The 26,397-nt window shown below is 32.7% G+C and overlaps 2 protein-coding genes across 2 annotated transcripts; one reads left to right on the forward strand and one right to left on the reverse strand.

Moving 5' to 3' along the window:
* Nucleotides 1-18,000: 18,000 nt before the first annotated feature.
* Nucleotides 18,001-21,276, forward strand: LOC145031486 (choline-phosphate cytidylyltransferase 2-like). The gene is made up of 8 exons (XM_078980046.1): nucleotides 18,001-18,295; nucleotides 18,697-18,810; nucleotides 18,934-19,029; nucleotides 19,612-19,654; nucleotides 19,780-19,935; nucleotides 20,027-20,107; nucleotides 20,689-20,799; nucleotides 20,877-21,276. Exons 1-8 carry the CDS (start codon nucleotides 18,144-18,146, stop codon nucleotides 21,054-21,056), a joined length of 933 nt encoding a protein of 310 aa, XP_078836172.1. The 5' UTR covers nucleotides 18,001-18,143; the 3' UTR covers nucleotides 21,057-21,276.
* A 561-nt stretch (nucleotides 21,277-21,837) lies between these two features.
* Nucleotides 21,838-23,038, reverse strand: LOC145029054 (glycine-rich RNA-binding protein 4, mitochondrial-like). The gene is made up of 4 exons (XM_078977695.1): nucleotides 22,762-23,038; nucleotides 22,411-22,479; nucleotides 22,201-22,307; nucleotides 21,838-22,091 (listed from the first exon to the last, which is right to left on the reverse strand). Exons 1-4 carry the CDS (start codon nucleotides 22,904-22,906, stop codon nucleotides 21,957-21,959), a joined length of 456 nt encoding a protein of 151 aa, XP_078833821.1. The 5' UTR covers nucleotides 22,907-23,038; the 3' UTR covers nucleotides 21,838-21,956.
* Between the last annotated feature and the right edge of the window lie 3,359 nt (nucleotides 23,039-26,397).

Here is a 26,397-nt window from a genome sequence, read left to right on the forward strand (position 1 = left end):
CAGAATAATTAACCTAGAGCAATTAATTTATAAAGAGAAACAAGCGAAGAAATTTAGATGAATGAATTACCTGAGCACATATTTTCAAAGAGTAGCGATAATCTTCATTCCGTGGAGACTAAGACAACAATACATTTCAACAGAAAACATCAACACTTGGATTTGATGCTTAGAGTACATAAATAAATAAATAATTTCATGTACAAGAAAAGGGATGAAGTAATTAATAAATACTAGTTCTACAGCCTTTATGAAATATCGAAATGCCACGTCATACTTCCCCTAAGTACCACACAGCCTTATCATTTGTAGGATCGATAGTCAATGCCTTATGAAGTTTTGACATAGCCTCTAAACATTGTTTATTCATTCAGTCAAAATTATTTTATAAGCATGAAAAAACAGAATTAATGTATTAACACTAGCTAATAATTCAAACCTTACCTTCAAGCATCTCAGTTGATTCATATAATTTTCCAAATTGGGAGAACTCCAGCAAAAGTCCAGCCCATGTTGTTAAACTCTGTAATAAACACTGTAACTGTTATCCAAAATCCCTTCATTTTGACCCTGAAACATCTATCTGAATTTAAACTAAGGAAGGACGAAATCAAATTACAGATAAATTCAATCAATGTCCGAAGCTTCATATATCATGCATAGGAAGCTAGGGAAAGAAGCGTACATCTGTGTCAAGGGGCTTCTTGGAGAACTTTTTTGCAGCAGCTAAACGAGTGTCTTTGAGGATTCATTTCCTCTCCGATTCCCTTTCAACGAAAGGATCCATCACATCTGATGGATCACTTTTTTTCTCTGGAAATATCAGCTAGGGTTTATGAAGTTGCAGCGCTGCACGTAAAGGAGGGTTAACGGCTTAAGTTCAATCTACCACCGTCAACTTTTCATTTTGGCTTTATTTGGTCCTTGGATTTATTTATTTATACACCCCCAAAATAACAATTGATCCACTAAAAGGGTCAAAGACTATTTCTTACCGGTTTGTATATAGTGACGAAAGCAAAATATAATTGGAGTCCTTATATAAAAAATTAGACAAAATTTTGAAAGTAGAAAATAAAATCTAAAAATTTGATTTTTTTTCTTTTTTTCTTTTTTGGGTACAATTATTATTTTAGAGTGTAACTATTACGATTCTTACTAGAATTTCATATTTGCACATCTATTCCTCCAATTAAGTTCAAAAATATTAAAAGATAGCATATTAATTTAAGTTTTATTCAAGGAATCTTTTTTAAAGAACAAAATTATATAGTTTTTGATAGGATGGATTCTTAAAAGAATATTTTTGACAGAGTAATTTAATTTTAGATACTTTAAAAAAAAAGTAAGAGTTTTTACAAAATATACATATTTGTATAATTATTATACACATATTTGAACCAACCTCAAGAAATAGAAATACAAATATGAAAACATAATAAAAATTACAATAGTAACATAGTAACACAATAATTGTAGGTAACAATAGATCTTGGATATATATATATATATATATATATATATATATATATATATATATATATATATATATATATATATATATATATATATTACAAAAATATGATTTTTCAGCAAAAATTGGAGCCAAAAGAGATAATTTCAGCAAAAGATATTTTTTTTAGGATAATGGTTAGATCCACTTTCAAGTGGGGTCCAAAGAACCTTATATACCACTGATCCACCCGTAGTACCAATGGAATGACTTATTATAATCCATGTAAGCCTCAAATTATCAACTAAGCACCCCTCACAATAGCCTTTACTTTGTTCCTTTATTTTTCATCAAAAGTATCCAAGATCCTTAATTCACCGCACGACTCTATCCTCGTCTTTAATACGAAATTCATGGACAAACAACGACCTTCATCTGTGAGTTAACCGGCTTGTGGAGCAACCTAAATGTTTCTTCCCTCATAGTGCAAAGTAAAGAATATCATGGAGCATGATTTGGAGGTCCTGAAGCTGAAATCTAAAGTGCAAAAATTAAGGACAAAGATGAAATGGGTTGACTTGGTTGTCTTTGTCTGTGTTTTGTGTGTCATTGTTTTCTTCGTTTTGATGTGAGATGGGTATCGGCGGATGAATTATACAACTTTGGATATGGTTAAGGTTATGTGAATATCCGTTCTTTAGTAGTGTGTTGGTATAATTAGTAAGCAAAATGTATGTTGGGATACTTTTGTTGTGGCTGATAATTTAGCTTTTCTGTAATGACTAACAAACATCGGTATATAACGTAAGATATCAACAAGATTCATGTTTTGGTGTATTCAATGTCTTAAATGCTTTTTGGTATTTTGTGTTTCTCATAATAATGTCATACAATATGGTCCATAATGGCAATAGTATATTCTTGTACTTAAACGAGGCAAAAGTTATTAAAACCTAGTATATTATAGAAATGTTTGTTGGATTTATATGTTCAATAATCATCATCGAATAATATCGCTATTAACATCTGATCTTATAGGATCACACTTTTATCAACTTGTCACATATTACATATTTATTAAGTATTTGATTAGTAATAAATAATTGAACTCTTGTATTTAATTAGCGAATAATTAATATTTTATGAAAATGATATTCCAAGAGAATATAAATTAGTTATAATCATATGGTATGATTTAATAAGTCATATACAAGTTTTTAGACACTTAGGATTCCACTAGACTTTACAAGATACATTAGTTTATTAAAGTAATATTTTGGAGACTTCACCCTCTCCTTTATCTCTCCTCATGGTCGTAAGTTTCTAAGGGATGGGAGGTTGTTTGCCAACCTACTTCTTACACACTTCATGCCTCTTAATGACCATCACTTTGCATTAAATGGAATTATGAGCTTTGGATCTTAGATGGTGTGTATGTAAGAGAATGTAACACTTAGTTTTTTAGCTAGTTTCTGTCTTCCCTCTTGAAATTCGTAGCCTATATCCCTATTCCTCTCTTACTCAATTTTGAAGCTAGTTAAGAGTATTGACGGTTTAGAAATACTTCTCCTTTTGTACTTAATTGTATTAAGTACTTGAAGTCTAAAGCAGTTCAAGATACATGAAGAGAACTAGCACCTTCATGACTTACTCATGTTGGTGGATACTTATAGAGAAGATCAAGCTTATTATCTTTTCCATCTTCATCAACTCCCAAATCCGAACAGGATCAATGGCTCCAAAGTTGTCATTCTAAAATACCCTATGATTGTTTTAATATCATTATAACCTATGTAGTTAGAGCCTTGATGGTTTTTTTAATGGTAAAACACAATTATTTTTATTATGTTTCTGTTTCCGTTCATAAGAAAATGTATCATTTTAGTTATCAAAACCTATCAATGTCAATACAAACACTAATATGTATTGATATGAGGAGCATGTGAAACATGATTTAGAGGTTCTAAAGCTGAAATTGGAAGTGTAGAAATTAAGGACAATGTTAAAATGGGCTGATTTATTTGTCTTTGTCCTTATGTGTGTTTTACGTGTCATTGGCTTCTAGATTTGGGTTTGAGGTGGCATAGGGGATAAACTATACAACTTTGGTTATGGTTAAGGTTATGTAGTTGTTGATATAAGTAGTAAGAGGAATGTATGTTGCAATCTTTTTGGTGTGGTTGGTGATTTAGCCTTTTTGTAATGTTAATAAGTAAGCAAAGGTTATAAAACTACATTATTTGATATAAATATTAACATAAAGTAAATCTAGGGAAAGCAAAATTAGTGTGATGTCAATGATAGTTCAAACTGTTTGGGAAGTTAACTTCTTTAATCAAACAATGACATGATCTTATTCAACAAACTCAATTACCCATTTTCATAATCGACAAGCTCTTTTTAACTAAACAATGGATTATCAAATAATATTGTCAAATCGAACTAATTCTCATCTATTTATGGATTCTGATGATTAATCCTATTTTTTGTGCTTATTACTTATGAATCATCTTTTTAAATTTCCCAGTAGATTGTTTCATCTATTTACTTTTTTCAATTAGATCTTTTTAAATATGCTTACCTATAGATGGCTTCATGAATATTTACATATATAGCATTTTTGTATTTTTTTTATACGGTTTGAATAAGTTGATTGATTCTATTTATGCATGAATATTGTTTTGAATTTGCAAATTAGTTTTTTTTATAACTTAGAGATAAAATATTGATAAAGAGTAATTAAGAAAAAACTCTTTTAAGATAAAAAAAAAATCAGTTAATTTTAATTTTAATTTATTTTAGCAGCCTACAGACTTTAAAAATCAAACAATTTTCTTTTTGCAAGATCGAGACGTTTGGTATACCTATTCTTCTACATATGTTTGCAAATGTGGCCCATAGATTACAAAACTTTTACCTTTTAAAAAACAAACAACACTTTGGTGCATCCAAAATCTTTAATGATTATTGGTAGTTTGTGTTTGATATAATAATGTTGTCAAATGTGATCAATAATGGCAATGGCAGATTTGTGTACTTAACAGAGTCAAAATGACAAAAAGAACTATATCAAAACCGATATATATATATATATATATATATATATATATATATATATATATATATATATATATATATATATATATATATATATATTAAAGAAATGTTAACATATATCCCATATGTATTCAAATGAGGAACATGTAAAGCATGATTTGGAGGTTTTGAAGCTGAAATTAGAAGTTAAGAATCTAAGCACAAAGTTGAAATGGACTGAGTTGGTTGTCTTTGTCCTTATATGCATTTTGTATGTCATTAATTTCTAGGTTTGGATGTTAGGTGGTACATGAGATGAATTGTATAACTTTGGTTATAGTTAAGGTTATGTAGTGTGTCCGTATAAGTAGTAAGCAAAATGTGTGTTGGAATCCTTTTTGGTACGGTTGGTAATTTAGCCTTTTTGTAATGATCAACAAATATCAATATATAATGGAAATGATTAACAACAAGATTCCTTTTGGTGTATTTAATGTCTTTAATGTTTTGTTGGTAATATGATACTGTTAGGTGTCATGATTGGTTAGGGTAATGTTAGTAATGGTTGTAGATGGTTAAGTTTGATAGCCTGAGAGCTCTTGGTCTAAAGCCTTATTGCATGGTTCTTGTTTGATTTGTTGCTTTCGGGCGTACTATCTGTTCGACTCTCTATCTGATTTCTGACCACATATGACTTTATGAATTGTATGAAAGACCAAAATCTAGCCCCTGACAATTGTATGAAAGACTAGGATATGAGCCCCATGACAATTGTATGTAAGACTAAGATTTGGTACTTGGCATTACAAGGAAAGACCATGATTTGGTTCATGGCAGGAAGTGATTATAAGACTATTATTTGGCCCATATTATTCACTTAGGGTTAGGATAGAGTCGTTATTTTATGTACAAATGTTATGTATGTTATATACACGTTGATAGGAGAGTTGGTAGGTTGGAGTTAGAGCTGATGACTTTGTGTTGATGCATTGTATATATGATGTAATATGTGGTATACTGAGAAGCTCACTAAGCCTTAATAATTATAACAAGAGTAAATTTTTTTTTTAACTCGGATAGACCCCAACATATGTTTTTGTTACGTGGTTGGTCCTGTCCGAAGTATAAAGACTAGTTTGCCCTTATTAATATATTTTGATAATTTATTTATTATCTTCTAAATAATTTTACTATTTGAAAATAACAATAGGCCCACTAATTATCGCACTCCATCAAAACAATTTTTTTTGGAATGAAAAATTTATTCTACTCCTAAACTATTCTCCTAAATTCACCTATGTCCCTAACATGACTTGAACCCTCTAACTTCAAGGAGGGAGGGCAACATCATATACCGATGAACCATCAAAACAATTGATGTCAGGTATTACCATCTCCGACAACAACAATACTTCAACTCTAGCAAACCATCGCTAATATACACCCGATTACCACCACTTTCTCATGTTTTTTTTACCATTACAACCTCTGAAATCAAGTTTACCTTCGTATCTCCCTATCAGTTACGAACTAGAGCTTTTATCTTTCTCAATTTCACTAATTTTGAATCTACAAATCCCAACGATTACGGATGCTTTGAGCCTTCATATACATAGAATCAGAAGCCAACATATAGCAATCAAACCAGAAATTAAAACTAGAAAATCAAACACAAATATTCATATCCGGTACAAACGATATGAGAAAGAGAAAACAAGAATCTACAATCACAGACACATACCATTTGTCAAAATGTTTTATCGATTTCATGCCAAAATCAGAATTCAAAGCTACCAAAAAATCTAGAAAAGAGTAATGATGGTGGTTAGATAGACGACATTATTATTTTTAGATTTGTGTTGATGCTTTGCATTCTTGATTCGTATGTAAGAGCATCGATGCATCCAATTAGGGCTTAGGCGGTGTGCTTATGCAGTGAGGAAAAGTTATTTCTTATGCCTCAAGACAACTGAAAGTACACAAAATCAACTACACAACTCACGACCTAGAACTGGGAGCATTGGTCTTCGCATTGAAGATATGGAGACATTACCTCTACGGAACCAAGTGCACGATCTTCACTGACCATAAAATCCTACAACACATCTTCGATCAGAAGGAGTTGAACATGAGACAACGGCGATGGGTAGAGCTACTCAGCGATTATGAGTGTGAAATACGCTACCATCCCGACCAGGCCAATGTGGTGGCAGATGCCCTCTGCCGGAAGGAATGCTCATGTCATAAAGTGAAGGCATAAACAATGACTATCCATTCTCACTTACCCATGCAAATCAGAGAGGCTCAGCTGGAAGCCTTAAAACCAGAGAACATGTCGGGTGAAGCCTTGAGAGGAATGGAGAAAAACTTAGAGGTTAAGGGAGACGGAGTCCATTATTTCATGAATCAGATTTGGACCCTAAAGTTCGGTGGGTACAGAGAGGCTGTCATGAATGAAGCTCACAAGACTAGATACTCCGTTCATCCAGGTTTGAACAAGATGTACCTTGATCTCAAGAAACTGTATTGGTGGCCAAACATGAAAGCAGAGATCGCTACCTTCATGGGCAAGTGTCTGACTTGCGCCAAGGTGAAGGTCGAATATCAGAAGCCCTCAAGTCTGCTCCAGTAGCCGGAGATACCTGAGTGGAAGTGGGAGAGGATTTCCATGGATTTTATCACTAAGTTACCCAAATCTCTGAGTGGGTACGACACCATCTGGGTAATAGTCGATTGATTGACTATATCCGCCCACTTCCTGCCAATCAAAGAAACATTCAAAATGGACAGGCTCACACGGATCTACATCCAAGAAATAGTTCGACTGCATGGTGTGCCTACATCCATTATCTTCGATCGAGATAGCAGGTTCACCTTGAGATTTTGGCAGTCCCTACAGAAAGCTCTTGGAACTAAGCTGGATATGAGTACAACTTACCCCCCTCAGACAGATGGGCAGAGTGAGAGAACCATCCAGACCTTGGAAGACATGTTGCGAGCATGTGTGATCAACTTCAGTAAGTCGTGCGATACCCATTTTCCCTTGGTTGAGTTCTCCTACAACAACAGTTATCATACCAGCATCAAGGATGCACCATTCGAAGCCCTCTATGACCATAAGTGCGGATCCCCTCTGTGTTGGGCCGAGGTGGGTGACACACAGCTAGCGAAGGGACAAGTCCCCGACAACACTCTCACAGGCCCAGAGATCATCCGCAAAACCACAGAAAAGATCATACAAATCAGAGAACGACTGAAAGCCTCACGAGACAGACAAAAGAGCTACACCGATAAACGACGAAAACCCTTGGAGTTCCAGGTTGGTGATCGTGTCCTGCTGAAGGTCTCACCCTGGAAAGGCTTGATACACTTTGGAAAGCGTGGAAAACTAAATCCAAGATACATAGGACCCTTCGTGATCCTCGCTAGGATCGGTCTTGTGGCATACAAACTCCGTTTACCTCAAGAGCTTAGTAACATTCATCCTGTCTTCCACGTCTCAAATCTTAAAAAGTGGTTATCCAAAGAGACTCTTACGATTCCCCTCGATGAGATCGAAATCAATGACAACTTAAACTTTGTGGAAGAACCAATCGAAATCATGGACCGGGAGGTCAAACGAACAAAGCAAAGTCGCATCCCGATAGTGAAGGTTCTATTTCCAAGTCCATGATTTATATTTTTATTCTTGAATTTCGGGATGAAATTCCCTCTAACGGAGGGATGATGTGACAACCCGAAACTTTTATTCTGTACGATTGGTCAATTTTATCAATATTTAACTCGACTCTGTCCCATTTCAACACCCATTAAGGTTTTTTTAAGTGTTTTAATCCTGAGTACAGCCGGGAATGAGATTAGGAATGAGTCAACAAGTCGTATAGGGATAAAATCGGGCCATACACCCTCTTAGGAGGAGTATACGGGTGTACACATGGGTGTGCGGCCGCACACCCACCCCTCAGCCTCACACTCACCTTTATATATAGGGGAGACCCCTTCATTCATTCTTTTCCCTTTTTGGTTGCAATCTACTTTCTCTCTCTAGAATTTGCATCCAAGAACACCTCAAAGGCTTCAAAAACGTGAGTATTCTATCATCTAGCTTGTTATACTTGAAAGACCACTTGATCTAATCCCTAATTCATCATGTTCTTCATCACTTGAAGGTTTACGGCCTCACACCTTCATAAGGTGGTCGTACACACCTTCAAAAAGCCTCTCCAAAGTGAGAGTTTCGCCCCTATCTACTAGTCGGACTTGGTATTAGCCTTGAAACACCTGAAAATCAACATTTTGGGCATAGATGAAGAGTGTACAGCCACACACCCCTATGTATGGTTGCACACCCCTCTGTACAGCGGCACACTCCTATGTACGGCCGCACACACTCTTATGGCCTTACACCAACTTTAATGCTCATATTTAGCCTTAAACTTGCAAAAACTACTCAGTATGGGACCTAGAACACTCCTTGGATGCTTGTAGAACCCTGGAAATACCTCAAAAGCACTCCCCATCAGGAGTGTACGACCGTACACTCATGGGTCGTACACCCATGGCCGTACACCTCCCGCGTTCGATCATTTATGGTTCCGACATTTAGTTCAAGCATTTCCAGGTCCTTAGGGTAGTTTCCCTTCATGTTTAGTCATGGAATACTTTAATCTAATACATATATGTGGTATTATATGTTAATAGGATTCACTTTCATACGAAACATCAGTTGACACTCAGCACTCATACCGATCGTACACTCGAATCCTACGTTAAACAGTGAGTTCATACCCCTACACTTTTATAAGTTTTATAACGTTTTCAGGGGGAATACAAGCCAAACATAAATGTTTTCACAAGTTAAAAACTGATGCAATTACAACAAGTTTTACATTAAACATTTAGATAATTTATCCCTTTTGTATTATGCGGAGCATGAGGGATGTTTTCTAACCATGATTGCATAGTTTTCAGAATAACACATGAACTCAACTTACCATTCAAACTATAATAGGTATAGTTTGTGGAATTCATTACCGGATTTACAGATTCAAACTACGCACAAAGGCAAACGCATAAACTATGACATATTTGGTTTATCCATTATTACATACAAACAACAAGAGTATCTTACTAAATAATTATTTTGCGTATAATTATTTATACTCTACATCGTATACAATGATTTCGAAAATGAAAACAACAGAACAACACGTAAACTAGTTAATACAGCATTGTGAGACTTCTCATCTTCATGCCCTTCGGGGTACCAGTAAATCCTCACCTTTAGTATAACCAGAGTCTCCTGGAGGTAGAGCGTGAAATTTGTGAATAGATCTATTCGGGACCGACTATCCCATACCTGAACTATTAGCTATAGTTAGGCAGGCATGCTTGCAGTGACAAATTTTGTAAAAGTATATGACGCGTGAAGAAACGTCAAGGAGGTTCCCGGTCATATTAGCATGGTTATACGACTCACAATAAGTATAAACTAACCTTTGTTTATGGGATTTTCATTCTTCATTAGTTTTTTTTGAATTAATAAAATTACTACGCAATACACTGGAGGGCACTCCAGGGATACATCACTTGGTTTTATTTTAAGTAATAAAACTACTATACACACTGGTGGTAGCCAGGGTTTTCAAACAGAACATTCACTACATACTAGTGGTAGCCAGGGTTTTCAAACGAACATGTTATACATACAGTAATCAACAAACATGTTAGAAAATATTGGATTTTATTGGAAAGCATGCATACATTTTTCAGAACTTGATAACAATGGTTTTCACTACAAATCAACATTATGAACTCACCATCGTTATGCTGATATTCTTTCAAACCGCTTGTATTCTCAGGGCAACAATAGATAGGTACCTTGCCAGCTTTTAGAGAAGACGGAGCATTTTGGAGTCACGTCTTTTTCTTTTGTTATAGTACTGATGTATACAAACTATGTTTTCAAACATATGTAAATAATTATATTGTAATCTAATGGATGTGTTTACTTTGATTGTTATGATACGATTTTTGTGATTCTATGCATGACGTCACCCACCCCCGGACGTTTCCACCGTTGTTTCTGACGGTTCGGGGGTGTGACAAGTTTAATGGATGTTTTGTTATATTTTGTTCCATCATACTTTAACTATTTTGGCATGTAATATTTAAACAAAATACTCGATGTAAACAATATATGTTGTTATATTACATGTGTGATGATGATGATGTTATGTTTCAATTATATACTCTGTGATGATACTACAAGGATGTAGTCACGCACAAGCCCCCGGACGTTTCCGCCATCTGGTTCGAGGGTGTGACATATGCTTGGTTCTTCAACTAAAATTCCTATGTTGATTCCCGAATTCTATGATCAATGGGCTGATCATATGGAAGACTAGATGAACGGTATAGATGAAGAACTCTGTAACTATATTCTCGATGATGTTCGTTATCTTGTTGTTGTTCCGAACATTGGAACTTCTTCAACAAATCACAATGTCAATGAAAAATCTGAGAGAATGTTGAAGAACGAGAAGAAATGTATGCGTGAATTAAGAGGCGCTCTTCCTCTAGTTGTGTACAATTATGTACGTAGCTGTAAAAGTGCCAAAGAAATTTAGAATACTTTAAAAGAAAAGTATCAAGGTAGTGAGAAGACCAAAATCAATTTAGTGAAACATTGTCTGGTGGAATTAAGAGAGTTCAAATAGAAAGAAGGTGAATCCATTGAATTGTATAATGATCGTCTGAACGAGCTCATATACAAGTGCAATCGATATGGAATCACCAGGTTGACTATGGAGTTTAATCTCATATTCATTATTGGGCTTCACAAAGAATGGATGAATGTTAGTTTGATGGTGAAGACTTAACAAAGTTTTGATTATTTCACCTTGAATGATCTTTACAATTTGTTGAATACTCAAGAAGCTGAAGTGAAAGAAATAGCTAAAGAGTCGAAAATCAGTATTGGTGGTCCACTGGCTCTTGTATCGAAGATTTCAGAGAGAGAAGCTAAGAAAGAAAGTGTTGAGAAAGATAATTCTGAGGATGAAGGTCTTCTTGTCAATTCAGATGACGAAGCCATAGCATTTTACTCTAACAATCGAGTAAAGAAGTTCTTTAAGAAGTCGTTTAATGCAAAGTCAAAAACAACTGATGGAAAAGGAAACTTTGCTACGAAGACAGTGAGTGAAGAGAAGAAGATGGAAAAGAAGGAAGTTTGTATTGATGAGGAGAAGAAGGATAAAAGGCTAAAAGGAGACTCAGGATTCGACTACCATTATTGTAATGGATCAAATCACATGGCAAATGACTGCATGTTGAGCAAGAGAGATGAGAAGAAAAGTAAGATCAAAGATGAGGCTTACAATGTCAAAAAACTGGAAGAGGTGCATGCTAAAGCGAAAGGTTTATCACTGGTGGCCAAAGGTATGGATGAAGACGAAGGTACATACCAGATTTGGTCATTTGGCTCAGATGATGAAGAAGCGCAAAATCCTACCCATGGAGCAATGTTCGCTATGCATGAGGATGAAGAGGAAGAGAAAATAACTGGGAAATGCTTTGTTTCGACATCTTATCGCCAATGACTTCTCAGGTACGCTCTCTTTTACATTCTTTTAATATCTCCTCTAGTGCATATGATTCAATACTTTCTGAGTTTGATGCAGCCATTACTTACGTTAACGATCTACTTATTTATGCTAGTAATGATGCTAAGAAGTCAAACACACAACTTTTAGAAACCCAGAAGACATTGGATTCGAAGAAAATAAAAATAAAATACTTAGATATGCAGATAACTAATTTGATGTGTGATAGGGATAGACTGAATGCAGATCTTAAAATGTTGTTAAAACAGCGAAACATATACTGTAACTTTGCCAAAAGATTGTATGGAAAATTAACAACATTACATCATTCTTCGGATATTAGCAAGGACCAACATAGGAAACTTTTTCCCTTTTTGGTATTTGAAATTTTTGGTATTTGAAAGGGAGAAAAATTAATCTATATCCTATGATTGTGAACAAACTATTGCTGAATTCGATAAAGTACCAGATAATAAATTAGCTTATGGTGTTGTTAAAATTGAAGAATGTCTGAGTGTTGATGAATTAGTAGATATTGTAAATGATACTTTGACAAAAAAAAATGAACAAATAAAGATTTTGAAAAGAACTGACAATTTGAAATTTGACTCTTAATCTAATTATGTTGATATCGAAGATGATTCTGATGATATTAGTGAAATTGAGGAGGAGGAAGTTATCGATTGTTCTCAGTGGTCTGTCATTAATGTCACATCAATGACTAAAGGCAAAGAAAAATGTGATAGATTGCAGACCCGACTAGGGCGTACTAGTCAGGCCGAAGACCTGACGAGCGGTCTGGATAGGCTAAAGGCCTTGAGAGGCGGTCCAGATAGACTGATGGCCCTGAAAAGCGGTCCAGTCAGGCTGATGGCTCATTATGCATGTTGTTTGCTATGATATGGTTATATTTTTATGACGTTGGTATTTTAGGGGGAACTTACTAAGCTTCGGGCTTACAGTTGTTGATTATGTTTCAGGTACTTCTGATGATCGCTGGAAGGCAAAGGCGTGATCGTGCACCTCCTTATGTTTTTATGATTTGATTCCGAGATAGTCTGACATGAAACCATTTTGAAAACAAATTTGTAATAATTATTGGTTTTTGAATGATTTAAAAAGTTATAAATTGGCTTGAGTTTTATGGGTGTTACACAAGGATAATATATGAACGGGTTCAATAAATTGAATGGTAAAAAAAGACTAAATGTTAACAAATTACTTTTGTAAGTCATTTTCCCTTTATTTTATGGAGCTTAAAAATGACCAAATCAGGAATTCTCAACAAAGTTCAGGGACGAAAACATAGTTAAACCTACATTTTTTGTCATATAAAGTTAAGAAAAAAATCATTAAATAGTATTTGTAAATCTACAATTAAAACTTACCATGCCCATAAATCATTTAAAGAAAAAGAAAATAAAAAGAATGGTAAATTAGTAATTTCACAAGCACTTGATCCTTATTCTTTAATAATGTTATGTCACAAGAGATTCTTCTTGAAGTTTATAGAGAATTTTGGAAATACTAGAGTGATCAAGAATGCTTGATGTTGACTCTTGACAAATTTAGGACGCACTAGAAGACTTTGGAAGGTTGTAGAACGTTCTGGAAGACTCTAGAAGGTTTTGAAACACGCTAGAAGAACATCCCTGGAAGAGTATGAAACACTCTAGAATAAGTTGAAATACCGGAGAACGTCCTAAATTGTTTAGGATATTAATAAATAGTTTAGAATATTACATTACTTTGTACATAGATATGGAGAAGATAAGAATACTGTAAAATAGTCATGTATATTGTGGATATCTAGAAACTTTCAACATGGGGAGTAAACCATCTATAAATAGGTGTGGAGCTCATTTGCTCCGAAAAATCAAAAAAGGAAAAAGTATCATGCAAAATAGTTTTGTAAAGATATCAAACTATCTTCTAGAAGACTTCTTTGTTCCGATCTCTTGTTTTTTAAGTCTTTAATATTATCCAAGGACCTTAGTTAGCTTGGCTTAGCAAGATATCAACTAAGTGGCATACAATATCGATTGGACAATAAAGTCTTCCCATGACAACTATAAAAACCCAATGTGCAAGCTTTTAAAACCGTAAGGATCATTCATGTATAAAAAAAAAGTATGACTTGTAGTGGTATTTTTAGGGGTGAGCAGTGGAACTGTATGATTTTAGTTTCAGTTCATAAAATGGGGAACTGTGTTATCAGTTTGATACTTGTTAGTTTCGGTGCCAGCCTATATATATATATATATATATATATATATATATATATATATATATATATATATATATATATATATATATATATTACCTAGAACCGACATGTATATGGAACCAAAACCGATGGGTAACTGTTGCTTGTTAGTAAAATATATCCATCAGTTTTTGAGGTTCAAGAGCAATACATTAAACAGTAGAGGTGAGCATCATAACCGGGTATCCGCTTTTGGAACCGAACCGTCTCGGAACTGCCAGTTTAAGAATCGGAACCGCCTTATGCGGTTTCGGTTCTTGAAGTTTAGGAACCACCTTCTGGTTCCTGTTCCAACATTGAAGGAACCGCAAGTTCTGGTTCTGATTCTTGCAAATTTAATTAGTTACCCGCTTATGCTCACTCCTATTAAATAGGTATTAGTTTGGTTTGTGTTTCTTATTTTGTTATTTAAAAAAATGATTTGTTGATTTACAAACTGTAAAACAGAACCACAAGAATGGTTTTCCACATCATATAAGAACCATCAAGTGCTTTTTCAAGTTTCACTTATTTTATTATTAATATTATCTTTTAAATAATACATTGGTTTGGATAAACGCATAAAAAACGCACGAACAATTAATGATCCATCCTCCTTAATAAATAAAGGTTTTTTTGCCACATGTCAATCTCTCATGAATTTTAACACTTGTCATTTTGTGATATTTTTGAAATAAATATTATCCACTTTTCAATTTTTGGTTTGTTTCAATTTTTAAAATTAAAATCATATACTTATATATGTAAAGTATTAAATATGATATATATGAATTTAAGTTGCAATAAATATGTATCTCCTTTATTTTAAAACTGTACATTAAAAAATATTTTATATTTACACTTTAATGTTTAATCTTTTTTTAAATCAATCCGTGTAATACATGGGTTTCACACCTAGTATTCTAATAGATACGAACATAAAGTGCACAACAAAATAATGCTCATGCATAATTTATCGATTGTATTTTTTAAATGAAATGATTATTTTAAAATAAATAACAAAATAGACTACCAGGTCCAGAGGTTATAGGATTGATTCTAAACAATTAAGAACCAATGTGACCAGTTCCGTTTCCACCATTGCAAGCACCATCGGCTTCGGTCAAATTAATCGGGTACCCGCGTTTGTTCACTCCTAGTATTTTTTTCCCCAACTACTAGAACCATTTATGTAATCTTGTCTATCTAGTATGAAAGCTCTTTTAATATAGTCTTAAAAAAACCTATGGAAGTCATATATAAAAACAAAAAAGAAAGTCATAGTTTTCATTAGCCTACCAATCAAAATTCAATAATAACAGTGTATGGTCTATATTAAGAACAAATCATTCAACTTTGGTAACCTTGATAATAGCTTTATCGTTCGACGCATAGGCTATTTTTTACAAGAAATTTGAGGATTTGAAGCAGCAATAACGGAGAAACTCTAGACTTTAAGGTAGAAACAACAACAGAGCAGGCATCGAGCCGCAACAATGATTTTTTCAAATTGACCATAGCAACTAACAAACCACCATAATAGGATAGTATATCACCGTTACCTAAGTGGAGGAACATATAAGGTTGTGCTAATAGCCAACATTAATGTCCCTTGGCCTTTTTGGTCAACACTGATTGTTGAATAGACGATCAAACCAGTTTTGAAAACGATTGTGTTCTAAGAAATATTGGGCCCTCTTTATGATTTTTTTTTAGCAGGATCTAACTTTGTTACTGTGCAACATAACATCCTCTAACAATTCTAATGAAAACGTGAAAACGACCGGTGATATGGAGTATTTATATATTTACAACTCACATCCTGAAAAGGAAACAATATAAACATGTCCAACAATAAGGGAAAACATCTCTACGAAGAAAATGCATTAATACCATTATAAAAATGTAACTTTTCTATCACCGAATAACTTACCACTCGCCTCCATATAACATATCGTTTCTCATTTTCTTTAAAACTGTAAAGCAATGGCTAAAACATATCCTACTAAAGAAGTCATGAAGAGGGCCAATATTTCTTTGAACACAGTTTTATGTTATAGGTTTGTTCATCAATAAATGTGGGAATATCTAAGTTGTTAAAACAATCAATGTTAGCCAAAAAGGCCAAGGGACATTAATGTTGGCGATTAACGGAACCTTATATATGCCTCCACTTACGTATATGTAGATGTTGGTTGTTGTGGTCGATCTGGGCAAAATCATTGCAGACATTAGTTTGTAGCTTGATGCTACTTAAAGTTATGGTGTTTCTATCTCAAACCCTAGAGTTTCTTCACTATTGCTGCCTCAAAGCCTTGAATTTTTTTTGAAAAATGGCCTAGGCATCCAATAATGAAGCTATTACTACAGCTGCCAAAGTTGAGTTACTTGGACTTGAAGTAAATTAGACATCGTTATTGCTATTACTAATTTTGATTGTTGTGCTAATAAAAACTAGAGTTATCTTTTTTGTTTTAAATATGGCATTCATGGATTTTTAAAACTATATGCTTTCATATTATATAGACAAAATTATATAAATTGTTATTGTGGTTAGTATAAATACTAGGGGTGAACATACGTAGTACCCGACTAATTTAATCGGAAACGATTGTACTTCGAGTGGTGGAATCGGAACTGTAACCGATCACATTGGTTCTTATTTTTTTCAAAATTGATCCCAGAACCTCTGAGAGGTGTTGGTATTGGTACATGGTTTTGTTATTTATTTTAAAATAATTATTGCATAAAAAAATACAATTTATTTTAAAATAATCATTTCATAAAAAAAAATTATAATCCATAAATTATGTATGAGCATTATTTACTTGTGCAAATTTATGTTTGTATCAATTTGATGGATCACTAATTGTTTGAAAGGTATATTAAAATATCAAACAAATTCAATCTTATTTTTCACGGAATACAAAAATTCAATTTAATGAATATTCTTCTAATATCTCACTCCCAAATTCAACATTCTACCGTATCCCCACCAATGAATGCTAAACACATCTTAGTTGATAATCAACAAATCTCTCGTTTCCACCAATTACAACCACAACAAAATATTTGCTAGAACACATTATTTTAGTTCAAATATAGTTAAAAATACATTGAAAAAAACATTGATATTGATATTGTGGATAATAATTTTTATTCTTTACATTTTATATAAAGACTAATGAAAAATATACAAAATCATAGTCAACATGTCATAAATCGTAATCAAAATGTATAAAATTGTAATAAAAGTACATAATTGTAGTCAAAACGACATGTTTTACTAGGAACATTAAAAAAAATAGCAAAATCGCAGGTGAAGCACAAGAAAACTGTACGTGGCTCTTAGCCATTTGCAATTTCGTAGAAAAAATATCAGAAAATTGATGATTTTTTATACCTAATTATTATTGGGCCGACTTCATAGCCCACTAAAAGCTAAAATTACAGGTAACTTCTACAAAATTGTTGACAACTTTAATAATTTTAATGACTATATTTTGAAAAAAAAAAAAAAATCTTTTTTAGTTAAAAAAGATTTTTGGCTAGTTTAATAAGTTAGAAAAATAAATCATTAAATATTATTTATAGATCTATAATTAAAATTTACCATGCCCATAGATTTAGCATGATGTAGAAGAAACAGATCCACGGACATGTTTGTGTATATATAAATTCAACCCCACAAGAAGTTGCAGGCTCTTGATTTCCATTACAACGCATCTCCGATTCCCCAAATCTGTCTGAAACCGACAGGGAAGGCGATCCTATAGGAGAGAGAGAAAGGAAGGAGAAAGGTAGAATGGAGGATGATGAACAGAAGAATAAGGTCCATAAAAAGACTATTTGGATGCTCGATCCTCCCACAGACAGACCCGTTCGTGTCTACGCTGATGGCATATACGATCTCTTCCACTTCGGTCATGCTCGTTCCCTTGAACAAGCCAAGAAATCGTAAGATTATCAGTTACCCTTTCATAATTGTCGATGATTTTGATTGCATGTTTTGTTTCTTAACGGAATCGTGTGATGGTTTTGATTTCATGCGATCCGGTATTAGTTTTTCTTCAGGGGATTTCAATTGTTATTTTACTTCGATTATAGCCTTTCATTGGGGTTGTGTGGATATAGTGGCCTTAAATTGGGATAAATCGGGAAGTTTTCATCCATGGCTGATTCCGAACAAGTTAACACGAAACATGGGGATAGATAATCATGAACTCAATTGAGTTGTTCAAAACACTGCTTGAGTCAAGTAGAACTAAATATAGGAGATCTCCATGTACATCACTAATGCATTCATAGGGTTAATGATCGATTGTTTAACTTCAATGTTTCTGTGATGTTCAAATTAGGTTTCCAAATACTTATCTGTTGGTTGGATGCTGTAATGATGAGGTCACCCACAGCCTAAAGGGCAAAACAGTCATGACTGACAAAGAGCGATATGAATCTCTTCGCCATTGCAAGTATGTTTGATCTATAATCCTAATCTACTCACTAAAAATCTTGATTGTTTCTTAATTAACTTGGTTTGAACTTTGAATTTTGAACTTTGAAAGATGAAAGATCCTTTTTTTTATTGTATGCAGGTGGGTTGATGAAGTTATCCCAGATGCCCCTTGGGTTATGAATCAGGAATTTATAGATAAACATAAGATTGACTATGTGGCTCATGACTCTCTTCCGTAAGGTCAACCTACCCTAAACTTTTTATTCAATTTGTTCTTCAAAACTCCATTGATGTTCTTTATCTTGAAAGGGTACATCATACATGATGAAAAAGTTCACAAAAAATCTCTATTTCTCTATATTCTAGTCATAAAATTGTGTTTCTAAATTCTAAATGAGATGTGATTCCTTAATCTTGAAACATAAGCATGTTATGCATGTGAAGAGAATTCTAAAGTACAATATAGGACATGTGATTCTTTAAACTTAAAACCTTAAAAATAGACATGTTATTCATGTGAATATGTTATGTCCACCTGTCAATTGCTTCTATGAAAGTACAATTGACCTTATGTTGTAAAACATATACTCAGTAAATTTGTTCCCTTTTATTGTTATGGATGATTTTCAAGGACTTAGAAGTTAAAGGCAAGTTTATAGGAAGTAAATTGAAGTGGAAAAATATGAAAAACATGTGCCAATAATATTGAATCTTGTAATTGTTTTAAGAAAAACACCACAAAATGCGTTTAATTTGTTTTTATTTTTTTTTATGTTTATGTGATGTGTTAATTGTTTTTGCTTTCATAAATTTTCAGTTACGCTGATGCAAGTGGAGCAGGAAACGATGTTTATGAATTTGTAAGTTCAAATTTTTATATAAAATGACACAAAACAAGTGGAAAGGCTTAATCTTTATTTATAAACTGTTGGTTACATGTGCAATTCATTGATTATAAATAAAAATTAAAAATTGTTTTGTTTAGGTCAAATCAATTGGAAGATTTAAGGAAACAAAAAGAACAGAAGGAATTTCCACATCAGATATAATCATGAGAATTGTGAAAGATTATAATAATTATGTGATGAGAAATTTGGATAGAGGTTACTCAAGAAAAGACCTTGGTGTTAGTTATGTGAAGGTATTTTTTTTTTAATTCACCCTTGAATATTTTATATATGTATTTTCTTTTTATTGTTTTATGTTGATATATAAGTTTTAATGTGTAATAGGAAAAGAGGTTGAGAGTTAACATGAGTTTAAGGAAACTCCATGAAAAAGTAAAGAAGCAACAAGAAAAGGTGGAAGAGAAGGTGTGTTTTTGTTCTCTTGTTTTGAAATTTTTTAGATTTATTTATTTATTATATCATTCTACTTTCATTTTTTTTTCCTCTTACAACATTGTATTTTGAAAATTTGAAATACAACTTTCCATTTCTATAATTGAGTAGCTTTTTTCAAAGTATCATTAATAAGAAAATATTAAAAGTAGAATGCTGTAAATAAATTAAACAATTAAATGAAATTTAGATTGCTATTTATTTTTTATGGATTAAACCTCAAACTTTATTTTTTTTTCATAAAAAAGACCTTGCATTTTTCTATTTATTCCGATTTGGCCCTTTTAGCAGATTACCTGTAATTTCCAGTTTTGGACAATTCCTTCAGGAAAAACCCTCAACTTTTTTTTCCGAAAGAACCCCTCAGATTTTTACTTCTTTTACGAAAAAGCCCTCAACTTTTTTTAAAACATCCTACTAAGATTTCTTTTTTTTTTTTTTTTGAACGTACAGTGCTACAATTTCATAGATTTTTTTCAAACAATATTATAAATAGAAAAAAAAAATTAAATATAATATAGGAATAAATGAAAGTAGGTTGCTATTTATTGCAGATCCACATAGTAGCAAAAACTGCAGGGATGAATCATAATCTGTGGGTGGAGAATGCTGATCGTTTGGTTGCTGGTTTTCTTGAAATGTTTGAAGAAGGCTGCCATAAAATGGTGAGATTTTTGTAAAAAGATCAAATCTTTTTTATTTATTTCTAATATAATTAAATAATAATAATAATAAAATATAGGGGACAGCAATAAGAGATAGGATTCAAGAGCAGTTGAAAAACAAGGGAAATGCAGGGGAACTGACATATGAGAAAGATGAGGAAGATGAAGAGGAGTATTATTACGATTATAGCACTGAAGAAGAAGTGTATTCAGATGGAGGTGAAGTTGAAGTTGAAGGGGCAAAACAGTCAAGTTGATTTGTTATATGTAAAGTAGCTCATATCACATTCACATGGTGTTATTGACTATTCATGATGTAGGTTTTTTCTTTTTTCTTTTTTTTCTTAAGAAAATATATATATATATATATAAGTTTATGTAATAATGAAAAATATGAATATGAAGTTTCTGTGTGGGACAGGTTTTGAATGTGTGTGAAACTGTTTTAAGGCCATCAACTATTGGCTTGTTTGTTTAGTTATATGTATACATGATGAAATTGTATATATATTGTTAAAACTAGGGTGATATTGTGATATAATTTATACTTTTCTATTATGTAGGGACTATTTTGTATTTTTCTTAAATATATGGACTGTTTCTGTAAAAAATAACAAAAAACAAATCGGCACATGTGCCTTTTCTGTAAATTATATAATTTTTTTTCTACATTTGTATCAAATCTATCAACATACAAAAATTTTAAACATATGTACCGTTTTTATAAAAATGATTATGTACATGGACCTTTTCTGTAAACTTACAATAATAATTTTTATAATTTATTTTCTACATAAAGATTAAACCTGCCAACATATATAAAACTATTGTGACCAAAACCAGAAACCTAAAAATATACTATTATTTCTCAATTGTAATTATAAAAGAAATTAATAATTTTTTTTTTGTCAATCGTAATTATAAAAGAAATTAATAAGGATGTAATAGTCACAAAACGCCTAACAAAAACATATAATGACCTTTTGAGTTTAAAAAAAAAATGTCAAACGTGCAAATTACCCCAAACCCGAGGGACCATTAGTGTAAATTACTCTAGTATAGATATAATAATAAGGTTATTTTACAAATTTGAGGTTTCTGTTGAATATTCAAATTTCATGTTTTTGAATCCAATAAACTTTCTAATTCCATGGCCGTTAGTATTCCAATTCCGATTCCGATTGAGCCGGAATTGGTGATTCCGGAGGTGGTCCAGAAGTTTTGGGGTAGCCAAGCTGTCTGCCCTTCGTAGGTTTCGCCAATTCCACCAATATTACTCTACCATCAAGACGCTGCAAAACAAGTCAATTTATGAATGTTTTTATTATAATTTCACGCAAGAAAAAGGATTTTAAATTTAATATCTTAAATGTTATGTTAAATTAAAAGTAAAGGAAAAACCTTATCATCCATGGTTTCTAGGGCACTCATGGCATCTTCTTGATTTGTATATTGAACAAACGCATACCCTTTTGATTTCTTTGTATTTCCATCCTTAATAAGCTTAACTACACACAATTCAAGATCATACAAAAAGAGTTTACTTTCGATTTTTAAAGATTCAAAACAAATTACTTCAATCAATTACTAACATAACTCATAAGCATATACCTTCAGCTATTTCCCCAAAATTTGAAAATTGTTCCTTTAAACAGCTTTCACTTGTAGAGTACGATAAATCTATGATTCAAATTCGAAAGTCAGAATATATATACACATAAAATGAATCCAAAATCTAATATTAGAGATAGCGACAGAATGAATTTCATGTTAACCTAACTTGTATCAATTTCTGGAACGATGGAGCTTTTAATTTGCAAAAAAAAAAGTATTCAAGAGTAGTGATTTTGAATATTATCATTGTAAATTATGAATTTATCGAAGAGATGAAAGTGCATATAGATTCAAATATCAATACACACTTGTACATATATTTGTAGAGATTGAGCAGATGCGACTTACTTCTTACAATGATTTTGCTAGCTAGAGGGTATTCGATGAAACAAGCACGTAGTTTGAAAGATTTGAGATTGAGCGAACGATTTGGAAATGGAGAAGAAGATGTTGTTCCGATTGTGGGTCTGATGAAGCATCCGCTTGTTGACATAGTCGCACCGAATTCAAGAATACCCAGATTTTATCAAGAGACTGATGTCAACAGGGTTTAATGAAAAAGGGTTTACAGACGAGGAGGATAGGGTACAGTTCATTGAGTTCAAAGCAGAACTATTTGGAAGAATTGAAATGAAATGAAATTACTTTTATTAATGAATTATGTAAATTTTATTAAATTTGGTGTCTCAATATTTCGTTATTTTTTTGGCTAGTTATAAAAATTTCCGATTCTATTATTAATGTTTTTCTTATACCGATAATGATTTAAAAGGGTAATATATTTTTCGATTTTTACATATTTGGTATTTTTTTCGTCCACATTTACCCATTCAGTTTGTTAAACTGTACACGTTCAGTTCTTATGACCGGTTACTCCAGGTTAGACGGGAAAAATGACTTATTAGGATAATATATTTCTTAATTTGTACACATTTAGTTCTTAATATTTTTGTACACATTTAGTCCTTAGTTTTTTTTTTTTTTTTCAAAATAAATCATTTTTTGTTTTTGTACAAATTCAGTATTTATAAATGATTTATTTAGGGTTTTTCTCACGATATCAAATATGAGACTATCATTGATGACAGGGATGGTTCTTTTTGGGTGCCCGCAGTGGTACTGACAACCCCTGCTTTTTCTGTACGTAGTGTAAATTTTTTGATATTTTTTTTCTACTTACCATCAACACCTACTACTACATCATGCACCCATCCCTGATTGATGAGGTGTTTGGGGATGTTGATGCTTATGTTCATTGCGGCCTCGACTGCTTGGTTGCATAGGTCTTGTGGTTGGGCTTAGATTTTGTATTTCGAACGTCGTAACTTCTTCATACGATATTTGATTTTAACGATCTTTATATCTACGTGTTCGTTTTTTAAGTCTGCTATAACTTTCATTAAGATTACTCCCGTTAAAATATAATATGTTTTTACTTACGATTTTATAAAAAAATCATCCAAACATGCATTCATAAAAAACGTATGGATGTAAAGATCGTAATTAAAAAATATATTACTTTTTAACGGGAGTAATCTAAAAGAAAGTTGTAGTAGACTAAAATACAAACGCATAGATATAAAGATCGTTAAAATCCGAGATAGTATGGAAAGTTATGACGTTCAAAACACATGACCTAAGCAACCAAGTAGTCGGGATCGTGATAGATATAAGCATCAAAAGCCTAAAACACATCGTCAATGATTATTCCATATAAGATGTGAGAAAAACTTAAATAAAACATTCATAAGTATTGAATGAGTACAAAAACAAAAATAAATTATTTTGCAACAAAAAAATTAATGATTAAATGTGTACAAAAATATTAAAGAATAAATGTGTACAAAATGAGAAATATATTACCTTATTAAAACATTTTTACCGGTTAACCTGGAATAATAGGTTATAAGGACTGAATGTGTACAGTTTAACAAATTGAAAGGGTAAATATGAACAAAAAATAAACTCAGTGACCAAATGTGTACAAATCGAAGAATATATTATCCTTTTTAAGTCATTATCCATTTATTATAACTAGAGGGAATTTCATGCACCGTTGGCGCTGTGTTGTTTGTTTTGTTCGGTTATTCGAGAGTGTTGCACATAACCAACCATATTATAATATTGATGAGATGGTACTACATGAAAGAATCGGAGATTGAAAGCGGTTACAAAGCATGGGTTGCATAACAAAAGAGAAAGGAGAAGAAACGCATAATAAATATGATTGGGTGACAGAGCAGTTGGTTGGCAAAATTGAAGATAAGAAGAAGAAAAGAGCCTAGATGCGTAGAGAAAAGAAGCAGAATGAAAAATCAGTGTCCCGAAAACAAATAGGGAAAAGTCCAGTGTCTGATTAAGAAAGAGAATAAAGTATCTTGTAGCCCAACTTTTTAAGCTTTTATGTATATATAAAATTTGTCACTTTATAATTTATTTTGAATAAATTACATAAATCTATCTTCCTACAGCTGTTAAAAAACACGTTCGGTCCTTATTTTTAAAAATTAATTTGGATCGTCTCTCGTTTGTTTAAAACTTAAATACTCCATCCCTTTGAACATAAAAATACTATTGTGTCCTTAATAATTTTTTTTAAGTTTCATTTATTTGTTTATTATTTAAAAAACATAGTAATAATAATAATAAAATAATAATAATAATAATAATAATAATAATAATAATAATGATAACAATAATAATAATAATAATAATAATAATAATAATAATAATAATAATAGACAAAATTGCAAAAATGGTTTATGTGGTATGCAAATTTTTGGGGGTTTAGTTCAAACCCTGAGTTTTTTGGATTCATGTTCCTTTTGGAGTGTTTGTATGTGAAAATAGTCATTCTGAAAACTGAAATGACTATAATACCATTGGGGTATTACTTTTTCATCTGTTTAAATTTAATATTTATTTATTTATTTTAACAATTAAAAAAAATAATAGAGGACCAACTCCTCTCTCACTCACTCACTCACTCTCTCTCTCTCTCTCTCTCTCTCTCTCTCTCTCTCTTCCAACACCCAAGAACACCTTCATAATCTCAAGAACACATCTTCATACTCTCAAGAACACTCAAGAACATATTCATGAACTTAAGAATATCTTCCACAACCACCACCCTTTGACCATCATCTGCCACCACCACCACCCTTAGACCACCGTCTGCCTCTACCACCATCCGCTACCACCTTAGTCTGCCACTACCACCGTCTGCCACCTCCATATATGTTTTCACCATTATCCATAATCCCCTTCCTCTTCATCATTCACCTCCTCTGACAACCTCTTTTCAACCATCTCCGGCCACCGTTCGCCTCTAAACAGGACCATTGTTTACCTCCAACAAACACCACAGTTCACCTCCGCCAACAACGACCAATCATGACATCCACCACCATTGTTGAAATCTAATTCTAATCTCAAATCAAAACCAAGAGCTTAAACTTAAAATATAACCTGCAACTCAAATTCTAACTTAAATCTAAGCATGATAACTGAAATTAAAAAGAATCTACCACCTAACTTCAAATCCTACCTCGGTTTACAGGATTAAAACAAGAATAGGCTTGTTAAGTCGATTAGAATTTTGAAACGTAGATGATGAAGTTTCAGACCTAGATACTTTGAAGGTTGAACCATGAAGTTGATCAATGAAACAACGTTCCAGGGATACATGACCATCGATATAATATATAGAGATCAATGAGGAGGAGAGTGATGAACACTATCGTTGCTTCGATTGGTTTATCCCAAATGATGGCAACAGTGGCGTTAGATTTAGGGTTCTGGTAGCATCTCCGGTAATGGGGTGGAAGGTAATTTTGATGAAGGTATTATCATCAAGTTTGGTTTCATTTGATGCATATGGTAGTCCCAATGTGTTGATTTTTCTATGGAGGTAGATGTGAAGAAACACTAGAGAAAGAGAGGGGGGAGAGAGGGAGAGAGAGAATGAGAGAAAGAGAGAGAGAG

Source organism: Lactuca saligna, chromosome 2 (genome assembly GCF_052625555.1).
Source record: "Lactuca saligna cultivar CGN05327 chromosome 2, ASM5262555v1, whole genome shotgun sequence".
In the NCBI taxonomy this organism is placed as follows: domain Eukaryota; kingdom Viridiplantae; phylum Streptophyta; class Magnoliopsida; order Asterales; family Asteraceae; genus Lactuca; species Lactuca saligna.